The sequence below is a fragment of the Onychomys torridus genome, chromosome 4 (assembly GCF_903995425.1).
Source record: "Onychomys torridus chromosome 4, mOncTor1.1, whole genome shotgun sequence".
Taxonomy (NCBI): domain Eukaryota; kingdom Metazoa; phylum Chordata; class Mammalia; order Rodentia; family Cricetidae; genus Onychomys; species Onychomys torridus.
The window spans coordinates 39120469-39136683 of record NC_050446.1 but is presented as its reverse complement, the minus strand read 5'-3'; the positions used below and the strand labels follow the sequence as shown (position 1 = coordinate 39136683).

General features: G+C 37.1%; 1 protein-coding gene across 6 annotated transcripts in view; it reads right to left on the bottom strand.

The window, feature by feature from the left end:
- The window catches only part of Slc4a10 (solute carrier family 4 member 10), a 276084-nt gene that overhangs the window by 117801 nt on the left and 142068 nt on the right, over window positions 1-16215 (bottom strand). For all 6 annotated transcript variants that reach the window (XM_036185514.1, XM_036185518.1, XM_036185516.1 and 3 more), the window contains exon 4: window positions 12696-12834. In XM_036185514.1, the coding sequence (XP_036041407.1) occupies window positions 12696-12834 (139 nt within the window). The remainder of the gene's footprint in view (window positions 1-12695; window positions 12835-16215) is intronic.

The following is a 16215-nucleotide window of genomic DNA, read 5'->3' as shown; positions in this document are numbered from 1 at the left end:
ACTCTGCTAACATTTGTTTAAATAGTAAACCAAAGCAAGTAAGAATATCAGATCATGAAGTGAATTTGGTGGATGATACAAATAATAAATATAAATTTATAGGCCAAATACATGGCATTTTCTCTAGGTGGTGGGGTATTTACACCCTGAGCAAACTGTTTCTATCCCCTCAGGGTGCCTGGATCTTTTCTGACCCATGATTAGCACACTGAATTCTCTTCCTAATAAACAACATTAAAATGGTTTTTCAGAAATTCTTTGAGGATTAAGTTGATGAAAATCTGCCCTACTTGTATTAAAATACACAAAGCAAATTCTTTTGCCATTTAACAACAGATATTTTCTAGAGAAATTAACTCTGCATGTATTATTCACTATTAAATAAACTTAAAGTTTTTAGAAAGTTTTATTCTCTGATTCTATTAAATAGGAAGGAGCTCTATAGTCCCAAAATTATGGCTTGGAGGAAGCAAGATGTCTGCAGATAAATCATCCACTTTTAATAGAGTTGAGGTAGGATTAGTAAATATCATCTGTAAAACAATTCATCTTACAGGAGAAAGAAACTGTAGTAACTCAGTGTTTAATTGCACTAACTACTCTTTTCCTTTAATAATTTCTTTGTTTTTTTTGAGATTCTAATATAATTGCATCATTTCTCCATTTCCTATACTCCCTCAAAAACCTTCCATGTACGCCCTTTTGCTCTCTTTCAAGTTAATAGCCTCTTCTTTCTTCATTAATTGTTGTTACATACATAGATGCATATGATGTATACACATATATAGTCAAAACAACTGAATAGAAACTACTCAGTCTGTATAACGCTAATTGCATATATGTTTTCAGGACTGTGTTGATCCTTGTGATCTTTATACTTTACATCTCACTGAAAAATCCAGATGATGTGAATTTATTAATCATGAATATCAAATGCCTTCATGGCATCAAGAATTCTTTTGATGTTCTAGCATTTTTGTGTACTACCTTTAAATATCAAAGAGTTAAGTACTAGTCCCTATTTTGCCCCTTTTGGGCTCATTTGTAGAAAGCAAGCATTGTGAATGAAGCATGCTGCCTCCATGATTACACAGCTGTGCTAGCTCTGCTCACTTTCTATTAATACTACTATATGTTATTTTTAAGTGGGACATTATAATTTTGTTATTTCATTGGCCTTTCATATACTTCTTTTATGGTTTTAAACTAAACAGCTGTTTTCCACAAACATTTATTAAGTAGTTAAGATTCAAAACTTTAACTTCCAAATCTAAAACTTTGTTCAAGTTTTGCTTTGCAAAATTAATAGTTATAAATAGATGTGGTCTCTGACAACTGCAATATTCTGGTCAAATATATTTTTATTTTTGCTATTAGAAAAGAAAGCTAATAATCCCATCTAGAATACTCACCAAAAGAAAGAAGTAGTTCAAAGCATATGCTAATTATTTAATAGAATTAAATTGCAATTGAAAAATCAGATGGGTTCATAAATTAACTCAAATTGTTTTTAGATGAACAAAAACAACACAAACAAAGCTTCTTCTGTCACTTTAAAACTCACTAAAATTTAAATCTCCAATAAATAAATTCTGTTTTCCTTGAAGTATTGCATCTCAACCAAAATGTGTATACCTTTCTCTTAAATGTCTATTCTGAGTGTGCATCAGGAGCCTCCATGAACTTCAAACATGTGCCATGCTTAAGACTCTAAGAGTACAGCAATAAACGTGATCTAGCATTAACAGAGGATGCTAATAACTAACTATATCATCTCTCTTATTCCTTATAAATAACCAGCAAAACACTCTGGTCATTTAGGATGAGCACATTATTCAAGTCTCTTTATTAGAACATGATGTAATCTTACCTGCTCAACTCTGAGAGTGAAAGATGTTTCTGAATTCTTTACTAATGTTCCTTCTGACATTTCCCAGCTTTCTGAGACTAGGAAATTTATAAGCAGGTTTCTGAATCAAAGAAATGATCATTATATGATCTAGAAAGTGGAAATTTTCCAACAGTTCTAATAATAAGAAGGTATTCAGGACAAAAAAAATAGATTTCAATTTCAATTCTCATTTCTACTATGAAGGTTGAAAGTAAAGAAAATCTAAAAGACAATAACCTAAGAGTACAGTAGTAGCATGCACACATTGGCAGTAATTAACTTCTCTCTAATTGGACTTGAGACCTGCTCAACAGGAGGAAAAGCATGCCTGGTATTGGAAACTTAGTTAATTACTCAGTACTAATGAAGTCAAGAATCCTGGAGGAAAACCTACAACCACTATTTACTAAACCAGCATAGTTCCTAAAATGAATCTAAACTTTTGTCCTTATACCCACAAATAAGTGTAGTCTTCACACCTCATCAAGAAATCTTCTTTTGCAGTCATACCCAGAGGGTCCTGCCCTTAGGACCCATCACAGGGACACAACTAGTGTCCTGGAACCCCCACCCAACTTTGTCCCAGTTGCCGGCCAACAGGCAAACTCCTTTGCAAAGGCCCCCCTTCAGCAAAACCCCCCCACCAGACCCTGTAATCTACACGCCCTGCCCCCATACCAATTTGCCTGAGACCCCAGTAACTTCCTGAGGCATGGAAACCAAACAGCCAGCTCTCATTAAACCAAGAGATGAGTGACTCTGCTCATACCCAGAGAGTCTTGCCCCTAGGACCCATCCCTGAGACACAACCAGTCCCCCGGAAACTCCACCCAACTCTGTCCCAGTTGCCACACAACAGGCAAAACTCCTGCACAAAGCTCCCCCCACCATGGACCCTGCAATCTATTCGTCCTGCCCCAATACCCATCCACTTGAGACCACAGCAACTTCCTGAGTCAAGGAAACCAAAGGGCCAGCTCTCATTGGACCAAGAGTAACTTTCTGAAGCACGAAAACCAAATTGGCACCTCTCATTGGACAACGAGCTCTCATTGGACCAAGAGTTATCTCCTGAGACAAGGAATCTGTCAGCCCTCATTAGACCAAGAGTGGCTTTCTGAGACATAGAATCTGCCACCTCTTGTTGGACCAAGAGAGACTTCCTGAGACACAGAATCTGTCAGCTCTGACTGGACCAAGAGCACCAATAAGACCAAGAGTGGCTCATGAGTCACAGAATCAACTAGCTTGGGTTGACCCAAAAGCAGCTCCCTGAGACACAGAGTCTGCCTGCTCTAATTAGACTAAGAGCTAAGATTGGATCCAGAAGGGCCCCTTGAGACACAGACACAGCAAGCACAGAATGGACCAATAGTAACTCGCTCAGACACAGGCACCTCTTATACCTATTAGAGGAGGAGATGAGCAGACATCAAGGCAAAAATACATACAACATAAAGAGCAATAGGGCATCACCAGAACCTAGCCCTCTTCCAACAACAAGACCTGAACATCACAATGAAGAAGAAGCAGAAGAAAGCCACCTTAAGAATAGCATCATGAAGATGCTAGAGGACTTTCAAGAAAAAATGAAATTAAGAAAAAGTCAAACAAAAAATTGGAAGAAATCAATAAAAAACTAGAGGAAAAGACAAATAAAAATTTGAAGAAATCAATGAATCCCTTAAAGAAAGCCAAGAAAACCATGAAAAAACAATTAAACATGTGAGGGAAACAGTTCAAGACCTGGTAAGAGAAATAGAAACAATGAAGAAGACACAAACAGAGGGAATGCTGGAAATAGAAAATATGAGTAAACAAACAGGAAACACAGATGCAAGCATAAATAACAGAATACAAGAGATGGAAGAGAGAATCTCTGGTGTACAGGATACAAAAGAGGAAATAGATCATCAGTCAAAAAAAATACCAAAGCCAAAAAAGTCATAATACAAAATATCCAGGAAATCTAGGATACCATAAAAAACAAACAAACTAAGAATAATAGGGATAGAAGAAGGAGAAGAATACCAACTCAAAGGCACAGAAAATATATTCAACAAGATCATAGAAGAAAACTTTCTAAACTTAAAGAAGTAAATACCTATGAAGATACAAGAAGACTATGGAACACCAAACAGACTAGATCCCCCCCCAAAGAAGTACACTCGCCACATAATAATTAAACAACTAAACATACAGAATAAAGAAAGAATCTTAAGAGCAGCAAAGGAAAAAGGCAAAGTGACTTATTATGCAGACCCATCAGAATAACATCTGGATGTCTCAATGGAGACTTTGAAAGCCAGAAGAACCTGGACAGATGTAATGCAGACACTAAGAGACCATGGATGCCAGCCTAGACTAATATACCCAGCAAAACTTTCAATCACCATAGATGGAGTGAACAAGACATTCCAAGACAAAACCAGATTTAATTAATACCTATCCACAAATCCAGCCCTACAGAAAGCACTAGAAGGAAAATTCCAACCTAAGGAAGTCAGATACACCCAAGAAAACACAGGGAATAGATAACCCCACAGGAGTAAATCCCAAAGAAAAGAAATACACACACACTACCACCAAAAGGTAACAGTATCTAACAATCACTAGTCATTATTATCCCTTAATATCAATGGACTTAATTCAACTATAAAAAGACACAGGCTAACAGAATGGATATGAAATCAGAACACATCTTGCTGATGCATACAAGAAACACATCTCAATTTCAAAGACAGACACTCAGAATAAAAGGCTAGGTAAAGTCTTTCCAATCAAATGGTCTTAAAGCAAGCTGGTGTAGCTATCCTAATATTCAACAAAATAGACTTCAAACTAAAATCAATCAAAAGAGATCAAGAAGCATATTACATACTCATCACAGGAAAGATATACCAAGATGAAGTTTCAATTCTGAACATTTATGCCCCCCACACAAGGGCACTTACATATGTAAAAGAAACATTACTAAAACTTAAATCACACATCAATCCCCACACATTAATAGTGGGAGACTTCAACACCACACTCTCACCACTGGACAGATCTGCCAGCTCAAAACTTAACAGAGAAACAAAGGACTTAACTGATGTTATGACTCAAATGGACTTAATATCTACAGAACATTCCACCCTAACAAAAAAGAATATACCTTCTTCTCAGCACCCCATGGAACCTTCTTTAAAATCGACCACATACTAAGTCACAAAGCAAATCTCAACACATACAAAAAAATGGAATAACCTCCTGTATTCCATCAGACCACAATGGTTTAAAGTTAGATTTCAACAACAACAAAAATTACAGAAAGCCTACAATCCTATGGAAACTGAAAATGCTCAACTGAATTATCAATGGGTCAAGGAAGAAATAAAGAAATTCAAGACTTCCTAGAGATCAATGAAAATGAATATACAACATACCCAAACTTATGGGACACTATGAAAGCAATGCTAAGAGGAAAATTGATAGCACTAAATGCCCAAATAAAGAAGCTGGAGAAATCTCATGCTAGTGACTTAAAAGCTCTAGAACAAGAAGAAGCAAAGTCACCCAGGAGGAATAGATGCCAAGAAATAATCAAATTGAGACCTGAAATTAATAAAATAGAAACAAAGACAACAAAAGGAATCAATGAAACAAAGACTTGGTATTTGAGAAAATCAACAAGATAAACAAACCCTTATCTAGACTAACCAAAAGGCAGAGAGAGAGCATCCAAATGAACAACATCAGAAATGAAAAAGGAGACATAACAACTGACAATGAGGAAATCCAGAGAATCATCAGGTCATACTTCAAAAACATGTACTCCACAAAACTGGAAAATCTAAAAGAAATGGACAATTTTCTAGATAGGTACCACATACCAAAGTTAAATCAAGAACAGATAAACTATTTAAATAGACCAATAATTCCTAAGGAAATAGAAATAGTCATTGAAAGTTTCCCAACCAAAAAAGCCCAGGACAAGATGTTTTCAATGCAGATCTTCAAAGAAGAGTTAATACCAATACTCTTTAAATTGTTCCACACAATAGAAACAGAAAAAACATTAACAAATTCTTTTTATGAGGCTACAGTTACTCTGAATCAGAAGCCAAACAAAGATACAACAAGTAAAGAGAATTACACCTGGTGGATTCAGTACAGGCAGGTCCAGTCCCCCTCCTTCCAGGCTGAGCAAATTGTCCCGGTGTAAGCCCAAGGTCCCAAACAGCCAGCTCATGAACTAAGGACAGGTCATGGTCCCACAGCCTGGATGCCTCCCAAGCAGTTCAAGCTATTCAAATGTCTCACTGATCCAGAGAGCCTGCTCCAGCTGGGGGCTCCACAGCCTTTGGTTCATAATTCATGTGCTTACATTCGTTTGGATATTTGTCCCTGTGCCTCTCCAATCTTGATGTCAACAAATCACGCTCTTACAGTCCCTCCTCTTTCTCGACAATTGGACTCCTGGAGCTCCACCGGGGGTCTGGCTGAGGATCTCTGCATCCACTTCCATCAGTTATTGGATGAGCATGACAGTTAGGGTGTTTGGCCATCTGATCACCAGACTAGGTCAGATCAGGCTTTCTCTTGACCATTGCCAGCAGTCTACAGAGGATATATCATTGTGGATTTCTGGGGACCTCTCCAGCACTCTGCCTATTCCTGTTCTCATGGGGTCATCATTTATCATGGTCTGTTATTCTTTGTTCTCCCTTTCTGTTCTTGATCCAGCTGGGATCGCCTGCTCCCCTAAGCACATGCTCAACTATGTTCATAGCAGCGTTATTTGTAATAGCCAGAACCTGGAAACAACCTAGATGCCCTTCAACTGAAGAATGGATAAAGAAAACATGGTACATATACACAATGGAGTACTACTCAGCACAGAAAAACAGTGACATCATGAGGTTTGCAGGCAAATGGATGGAACTAGAAAATATCATCCTAAGTGAGGTAACCCAGAATCAGAAAGACATACACGGTATATACTCACTCATGAGTAGATACTAGATTTAAAGCAAAGGCTAATCAGACTGCAACTCACAACTCTAGGGAGGGTAGCTAGTAAAGAGGAACCTAGGAAAGACACAGGGATCACCCAGCAATGGAGAAATAGATGAGATCTACATGAGCATACTGGGGGTAAGGGGGGTAATGGAGGGCAAAGTTCGGGGGAATGAGAGCTTAGGGGAGCAGGAGGTCCTTGCAGGATCAGGAACAGAGTGGGAAATCAAGGAAAGAGATATCATGATAAATGAAGACACCATGGGAACAGGAAGAAAGAGAGTGCTAGAGAGGTCCCCAGGAATCTACAAAGATGGCTCCCCTATAAACTACTGGCAATGGTTGAGAGGGTGCCGAGCTGACTTACTCTGGTGATCTGATGGCTGAACACCCTAACTGTCATGATAGAACCCTCATCCAGTGACTGATGGAAGCAGATGCAGAGATCCACGGCCAAGCCCCAGGTGGAGCCCTAGGTGTCCAATTGAGGAGAGAGAGGAGGAATTATATGAGCAAGATATATCAAGACCATGATTGGAAAAAGTACAGAGACAACTAGTCAAACTAGTGGAAACTCATGAACTGTGAACCAATAGCTGAGGAGACCCCCTGGTACTCGACTAGGCCCTCTAGATAAGTGAGACAGTTGTTTAGCTTGAACTGTTTAGGGGTCCCCCAGGCAGTGGGATCAGAACCTGTCCCTAGTGCATGAGCCTGCTGTTTTGGAAACTAGTGCCTTTGCTGAGACACTTTGCTTAGATTTGGTGCATGGAGAAGGGGATTGGACCTGCCTCAACTGAATGTACCCAGCTCTGCTGACTCCCCAGGTCAGACCTTACCTTGGAGGAGGTGGGAATAGGGGATACCCTGTGGGGGGAAGGTTGGGCATAGGAGGAGGGAGGACGGGGGAATAAGTGGTTGATATGTAAAACAAATAGAAAATCTCTCAATTAAAAAAAAAAATCTTCCCTTTGCAACAGATGAAGACGACTACAGAAAACACAGCCAGTCACAATCCAGAGTGTGTGGAGCCCAGTCTCTGTGGCTACACTTACAAAATACGTGTACACCTAGGGCTCAGGAAACGCTGTGGAAGAGGAGGGGGAAGACTGTAAGAGTCAGAGAACCAGGGAGTTTTCTGTGAGATTTTATCTCCTAGTGACATCAGAAGCTACACCCATACAGTCTCACTAACATGACTAGCCAAACAAGAACTGAATGTGGACATCACCAATAGAAATGCCAAAGTAAAATGGAAAAAGCCCATGAGGCCTTGACCCTACATGAGTAACTTCAGGCAATCAAGGAATGATGAGAGAGAAATAAATAAATTGTCTTTTCCAAGGAAGAATACAAAGAATCCAGTAACAAAAGGTCATTCCTGAAAACATGTATACATAAAAATATATATAGCATTCTATAGACTGAGAATATTATATGTAGGAATATATGAATATATATGTATATATATATATATATATATATATATATATATATATATATATATATGCAGTAAATTACTGAAAAAAGGTACTGAATTTGAAAGAAAGAAAGAAAAGGTATATGGGAAGATTTAGAGCAGTGGTTCTTAACTTGTGGACTGCAAATCCTTTATGGGTCACATATCAGATATTTATATTATGATTCATAACAAGAGCAAAATTACAGTTGTGAAGTAGCAATGAAAATAATTTTATGGTTGGGGGTCACCACAACATGGGGGACTGTATTAAAGGGCCAAAGCATTAGGAAGGTTGAGAACCACTGGTTTAAGGGGAAGAAAGGGAAGAGCAAAATGTTGTAGTTATATTATAATCTCAAAACTTAAAAAATAAATCTCAAAAAGGAGTGCTTCTTAGCAATAAATTAGAGATTTGCTGTAACTCATTCACTGTATAGTTATCTCATCCCCCACTCCTCCTTTCCTGCCAACCAGGAACATCTGTTTCCTGTAACCAGTAGAGAAGAGCTACTTCGACCCTTAAACAGGGATGTGTGCACTTTGGTTCCATTAGTAACATTTTAAACACAAAGAGCAAGAGTTATACCACAGTATTGTAGAGATGGTCTTATATCGCTTTTCTTTTACCAAATAAAGATGAGCAATGTATCATGTATTTTTAAAAGTTCAGACTTTTTATTGTTGTTTCATTTTGTTTTATTTTTTAATGTTGCTTAGATTTGTTTTGAGGCTATTTTCATTATGTAGCCTTAGTTTGCCTGAAATTGGCCATGTAGACCAGGTTGGCCTCAAACTCACAGAGACCAGCTACTACAGCCTGTAATGGAGGGAGTATACCACCAACTCCAGCTCACCTTTTTGTTTTTGAGGCAGTTGAAGAGAAGTGAGTTTTATTACTTTATGAAAACATTTTCAGTAATGACAGATGATCACATCATCAATTTAAATCACTCAAACAAAAAAATAGTAAAAAAAAAAATAGTCATATGGTTAAAAGAAGCAATAGTTCATAGGGAAAAATATACATAACAAGTACAATCTCACTAATAAGAATTAAAATAATAATATGTTTTATATATTAAATAGAAAAATAGCCTGAGTAGTTAGGATCAATGATTTGGGGGAAGTAAGCATCTACATACCATTAGTGGATGATTGAATTTCTCAAATTTATAATGGTAATTTTGTAATAGCTATCACAGCATGAGAAAATAATGCCCTCATTCTTTGATACATAAAATTCTACTGTTAAAATTTATCCTACATAAATAATTACAATAGAGTGGTAAAATATATGTGTAAATGATCATTACAACAATTTTATTGGGGAAAGGAAACAACATGAACATCTAGCGAGCCTGGCAAAATAAATTTCAGCCATTCAGTTTAATGCAATTCCATAATTTAAAAGAGAGTATAAAATTTATATGGCCGATATAAGAAACATTATAAGTATATGAAATGATAAGCAAGGTAAACACTGAATGATATAAAATGAAAAGGAGGAAAACATGCATATTAAATTGTTTTGGAAGATTCACAAAGAAGTTTTAGTAGTGATATCCCTTGAAGAAGGCAGAAAACATTAAGATAGAGAAACGATTTTGTCTACTATTTCATACTTTTGAATCTTCAAATATTGGCAGTTTGCTTTTTGCTTGGTTGCTTGTTGGTTTGTTATGTTAACAGGGATTGCCTAGAAGAAAATCTATTTTCCATTAAATTACTTCAGTATAGCCAGGTATGATGGTGTACACTATGAATCTCAGCATCTGGGAGGCAGAGGCAGGTGGATCTCTAAGTTTAAGGCTAGCCTGATCTACAAAATGAGTTCGAGGATAGCCAGGAATACACATAGAAACCCTGTTTCCAAAAAAATAAACTACTTTGATGATTTTTAAATAAAATGATCTATATAAACTATTCAAAATATATCCTATAAGTATTAAATGGGTCAGTATTGTTCATAATATTCACTATCATTCATTCATCATCAACACGGTTGAACATTTAACACTAATTCTGTTGAACAGAGTTAAGGCAAACTAGTGCATGCAGCTTCAAGTTTAATCTTCAGTGAAGTGCAATTGGCTCCCCAACGCTGTTTCAGCATGAGGCTCCTAAGGAGGAAACTCCACACCAAAAGCAGTCTGATTAGAGCTGTCTTACCATGTGAAGAAGATTAACAAAACAATAAGACCTGTAGGAGTTGTATGCTCAAACCACATCCTCTCCCTCTCTCTGCTGAACATACCAACCCCTCTACTTTTCCACTTGGCCAACTCCAAACTCAACCATCAAGAGATCAGCTCTATGGTAAATCTATAGCTTTTCAAGAATCATTACTTTCAGTTTTTCAGATTAATATAATTACATCATTTCCCCCTTCCTTTTTTTCTTAGTTACCTTTCTGTTGCTGTAAAGAGATGCAATGATCAAGGAAACTCTTATAGATGAAATAATTTAATTGGGGGCTTGCTTAGAGTTTTAGAGGCTTAGTCATGATCATGATGCCAGAAAGCAGACAGGCACGGTACTAGAGCAGTAGCTGAGAGCTTCACATCCTGATCCACAGACAGCAGGCAGATAGTGAGACACTAGGCCTGCTGTGGCTTTTGAAGACTCAAAGCCTTCCATAGTGACACGTCTCCTCCAACAAGGCCATACCACATTCCACTAACTGGAAACTAAACATTCATATACAGGAGCTTACTGGGGCACAAGTCTCATCCGAACTATCACACTTTTCTTCTTCCAGATCCCCCTAAACATCCCTTCTTGTTCAATTTCAAACTCATGGCCTCTTTTTTCAATAATTGTTGTTACATTCATATAACATATAAGTAATGTTATACAGACTGATTAGCTTGTATTGATATACTTAGCAATATACATATATATATATATATATATATATATATGTGTGTGTGTGTGTGTGTGTGTGTGTATACACATATACTCTGTGTGTGTGTGTGTGTGTGTGTGTGTGTGTGTGTGTGTGTAGAGGGTAGAATGCTGAGAGGGAAGGGAGGACATGGAAGGAGATGGAATGGAAAGATGGAGAGGTGAATAGGATGTAAATACAATGTAAATACCCATGAATGAAAATCTCAAAATACATTAATTTAAAAAGTTTAAAAAAAAAGTCAGCTCAGGAATCATTCATACTGTGTAGTTATGCTGACCCACTCTCTGTTACCCTTGTGGTAAATGTTCTTGCTATCAAGAATGTGGTCCTCAAATCAAAAATATTTGACATGGCATCAAATGAAAGCTTGATAACGAAATAAATCATTACAGTAATTTTTTGTTGAAAAAAACCCATAAATTTCTATCAGTATTAGCTAAAGTTCAGTTATACAGCAACGAGGTAACTTAAAACATTGCATGAATTTATGTTGCTGTTATAAAAATGCAGAACTTGAGACTCTATGCCTAATGCATATAAAATCTGCATTTTTAGCTAGACCTCAGGTGAGTTGTGATTATATAAAAATCTGGAAAGCAGTAGACTGAGGGCAACCCGAGGTTTTCTCAGTTGCTATGCATACCTTGGTCACAGTATTCATTATGCAACATTTACAACTATGTTCTTATGTCTAAACTAGACTGTGAGATTACTGAAAGCGAGATCTAATGCTTTTGCTGCTGCTGTCTTATATCATTTGATACTCCATAAATGATTAATAAATAAATGAATTAAGTGTAAATGAGTACAATGAATGAAAGGCATAAAATTTAATTCATGATTTTTATGTAATTCATCAATTATATGGCACTACCAAAATATTAATTACAAGTGATAGACAAAATAACTTTTAAGAAGACATTTTCGAAACATTCAATTTAATGTATTCTTATCCTAGAAAAACAACTTAAAATATTTTTATTCCTTACCAAATACTATATGAAATTGAGAACTATAACTAAAGCCTCTTTTCATGTTCATTCTTTATTTTTTAAAAAGCTCCACAGTGAAATTATCACATGATATCACCAGTTTAAGTGTAAGTCAGTAGCTGAAAAAAATAGAAGCAAATTACTTTTGATTTTTATTGTCGTGTTGATGGTACACAAATTATGTTACTGTTTATCCTAAGACCGCAGCTGTAGCTGAGTCAGCATCACTGTTAAATTACTCCTTTCAGATGTCATTCTGACCCATATCCCATTATAGGATCTGCCTAGGCCTCATGAGCAAATTCAGAAAGCTGCACAAGCCCTAGATGTTTGCAGAATCATTGCACTGGGACTCTATTCTTTTAATGACCTAATTTATATGGACCCTATTCTTTTAATGACTATATATATATTCTCTCACTCCTCAACTCAAATTTTTACCTGGCTGTCTCCCGCCATTCGGCATCTTCCCCTTCACGCCAGCAAATTTCATCCAGTTCTGTGAAAAGGTCATGAGGAATGTGCTCCTCGTCATCATCCTCAGTTCCAAGAATAAATTGCACCCGTTGTGATGGGGTATCTATGAAGAAAATCATATAGAAGGACATGAGTTTATCATAGCTACAAGCTTTAAATACTTCAGTTGATACCATTGATACAACCTCAATCCCATGCCTCTTGTTTTCCTCAAATGAGTATTCAACTAATCTTAACAGAATACTGTCCAACATAATTCAGTACCACAATATATTATATATACATAGAAAGCCTGTATAGGAAGAAACAAAATTGTCTATATCATAGATGACTTGATTTATCTACAAAGAAAATATCCCATGAAACCTAAAAGGAAAGAAAAGAACTAGAGACACATATAGCAGGTTGCAGGCTATACACTAGAATATATAATTTCACAATAAAATGACAATGGCTTTAACATATTAAATATTTAGGCATAAATTAATGGAAACAAATAGAAGGCCTGTATTATATAGACCTCACAAGATGAATGATACAAACTAAATATGTGCTAAGGATACTTTGTTAAAACCTTGAAACCCATAGGGAAAATAAGAATGTAAGGAGGAAGAGAAAGATAGAATTGATAGATATGCATACAGAAGTCTTAATATGGGATTAATGGATCATTACAAGAAAATGCAGTAAACATAAATAGCCAGTATTGAATTGCCTGAATTAGGTAAGACTATTAAAGAAAGAATGAAAGATCCAATCACAGCATAGCTCATGAAGCTGAGAGATATGGTAGATGGGATCAGTGCAAAGGAAGCAAAGAACCTGAGTAAAACAATTGTCCATCCCTTCTAGAGACAAAGGCTACCTTACTCGAGGCAAAGCAAGGGGTCCCAGTCTTTGAAATATTAGCTCATACAAGCCATTAATGACACTTGGTTATCTCCTTCTGAGATTCTCGTGAAGATCAGACACAAAAATATGATATAGACTAAGCATTAGAGAGGCAGAGTTGGTGCTCAATTCAAGAGGAAAGGCATATATTACTGAACAAAATAGGTATGCAAGAAGCAGTGTTTGATGCCCAGTTCAAGAGCAAAGGCAGGAATTCCTGAGGAACCAGGATATAAAAAGGTTATGTTTGATGCCCTGTTCACTGGACTAAATAAGAATGTATTCATAGGAGAGTTAAAAAAAAAAAAAAAAGGTTAATTCATCCGAGATCTTAGAACTAATACAGGCCTTTAGCATTTTTGCTGAGCCCTATGGAAGGACTTAATCTTTATGCAGTGGGAGAAGCTGTAGTAGCATCACCTAAACTGGCACATCAGTCAGATTCGTAAGGTGCTAAAGCACTCAGCAGATGTTAAGGAAAAAACAGCCTACCAGAAAGAAACTGTGACTAGATCTGTGCCTGGTAAGAGTTCTCAGGCAGAAAATTAACAGAAAGCCAAAGCATTCCATTCATGAGTTTCTGGAAGGCTTTAAACTCTCAGCAAACGTTCATGGAAGAAAGGATTAAGAGGTGAAGAGCTGTTCTCCCAGAGGATGCAGTGTGAACTGTACTGAGGATGAAAAGTTTCATCCACCCTGTGGCCCTTTCAGAATCTAGGTGCTGCTGATGGGAAAACAAAGGACACAGTGCTGGTCCAGAGCCTATCATAGCTAAGAAGCAGATTCCAGCAACAGCCATGGTGGGCTAAAGATAGCTCTTACACCTGAGCCAAGCCAAGAAGCACAAGCCAGCCCTCCCAAGGCACAGGACAAGGTGCTCATATATATATATTTCCTAAATGAGTGTAATTGATTTAATGAAGGAGACCATTTACTTGGGTTCAAAATAACACATGCCTTCTTATCTCTGGCTTTTAATTCTATAAAATAAAAATGATTTTATGGGTATTATGCTATATTATAAATATTTCTTCTTAAAAGACTGGTAATTTATTGATTTTGTGGTAGCTTCTGAAATAATAGGCTGCTGAAGATGAATTTCAGCCAAGAATTTTATAAAGCAAGTTTATAACAAAATATAGCAAATAAGTTTATAGCATAAACTAGATATAGAATACAGTATAAGAAAGATTAAGAATCTGTGTTTATATTTACTAAAACACACAGTGGAAGAAAAATCGCAACATAGAGAAATTTGCCTAAAGACTCATATCTTATCCCCTGAGTAATCTTTCATGGAATCTGAAGACACACCATTAAGAGAATTAGAACATGGATCCAGGGTTCTCCCTGGCCCTTTCATTTCTGTCTCTACAGACTTAATCTTTGTTGTACTGTAGCATGCCTGTGGGAGCCCCTACTCCCAACATACTTCCATTTCCTGGGGACTCTGCTACTTGGTGGGGATTAGGTTTAGCTCTTTCCAAAAGACATTATCAGCCTTCTCTTCTAGTCCCTCTCCATTTCTTTGTGTTAGCCACCAATACACAGAAACACTTTCTTCCAGCCCCCCCTGTCCCCCAGGGGCTGTAGTGGATTGAGACTCAAAAGAACTCTCTATCAGTGACCCAACAGCAACCACACTTGCCTAGGATCCAGAGACTGGCAACAGCACCCAAAGACTGGAACAGTCACCCAACAACAACAAAAAAGAACAATAGCAACACCAAGAGATTCCTTAAACATCCTAACTCTAGACACCTAGACACCAGTGCAAAGACACAAGTGTGAAGAGTCAAGACAGCACGCCTCCACTAGAAGCAAGGAACCCTATTTCAGTAGGCCCTGAAAAGTGCAATAGAGCTAAATCTCAAGACAAGGACTTCAAAACAGCAATTATGAATTTGTTATAGGACCTATAAAAGGCTATGAATAAATGCCATAATGAAAACAATTCAAGATACAAAAGCAGAATTTGACTAAAGAAAACCCAAACAGAAATAAAACTGGACACAAAAACTACAGGATGTCAACATTAACCTCAGAGCCTCACTAACAGATCACACAACGTGGAAAACAGAATCTCCAGTGCTGAAGGCAAAGTGGAAGACTTGTAGCTCAGTCAAAGAGAATGTTCCATCTAAAACATCCATACATAAAACATCCAGGAAATCAAGGACACTATGAAAAGACCAAATCTACAAGAAATAAGGATAGAATCAGAAAAAGAAACCCAGGTCAAAGGCATATATATATATATATATATATATATATATTTTCTTAGCAAAATGACAGAGGAAAATTTTGCCAATCTAAAGGAGTTGCCTATCAAGGTACAAGAAAACATGCAGAATACCAAATAAACAGGACCATAAAAGAAATTCCCTATGCCATATAACAATGAAAATACTAAATGTTCAGAACAAAGAAAGGATATTAAAAGCTGCAAAGGAAAAACACCCAGTGCTTGGTTGTGGATCACTGCGCTTCCATCAGTTACTGGATGTAGGTTCTATGATGACAATTAGAGTAGTCACTAATCTGATTATAGGGGAAGGTAAGTACAGGCACCCTCTCCATTATTGCTAGGAGT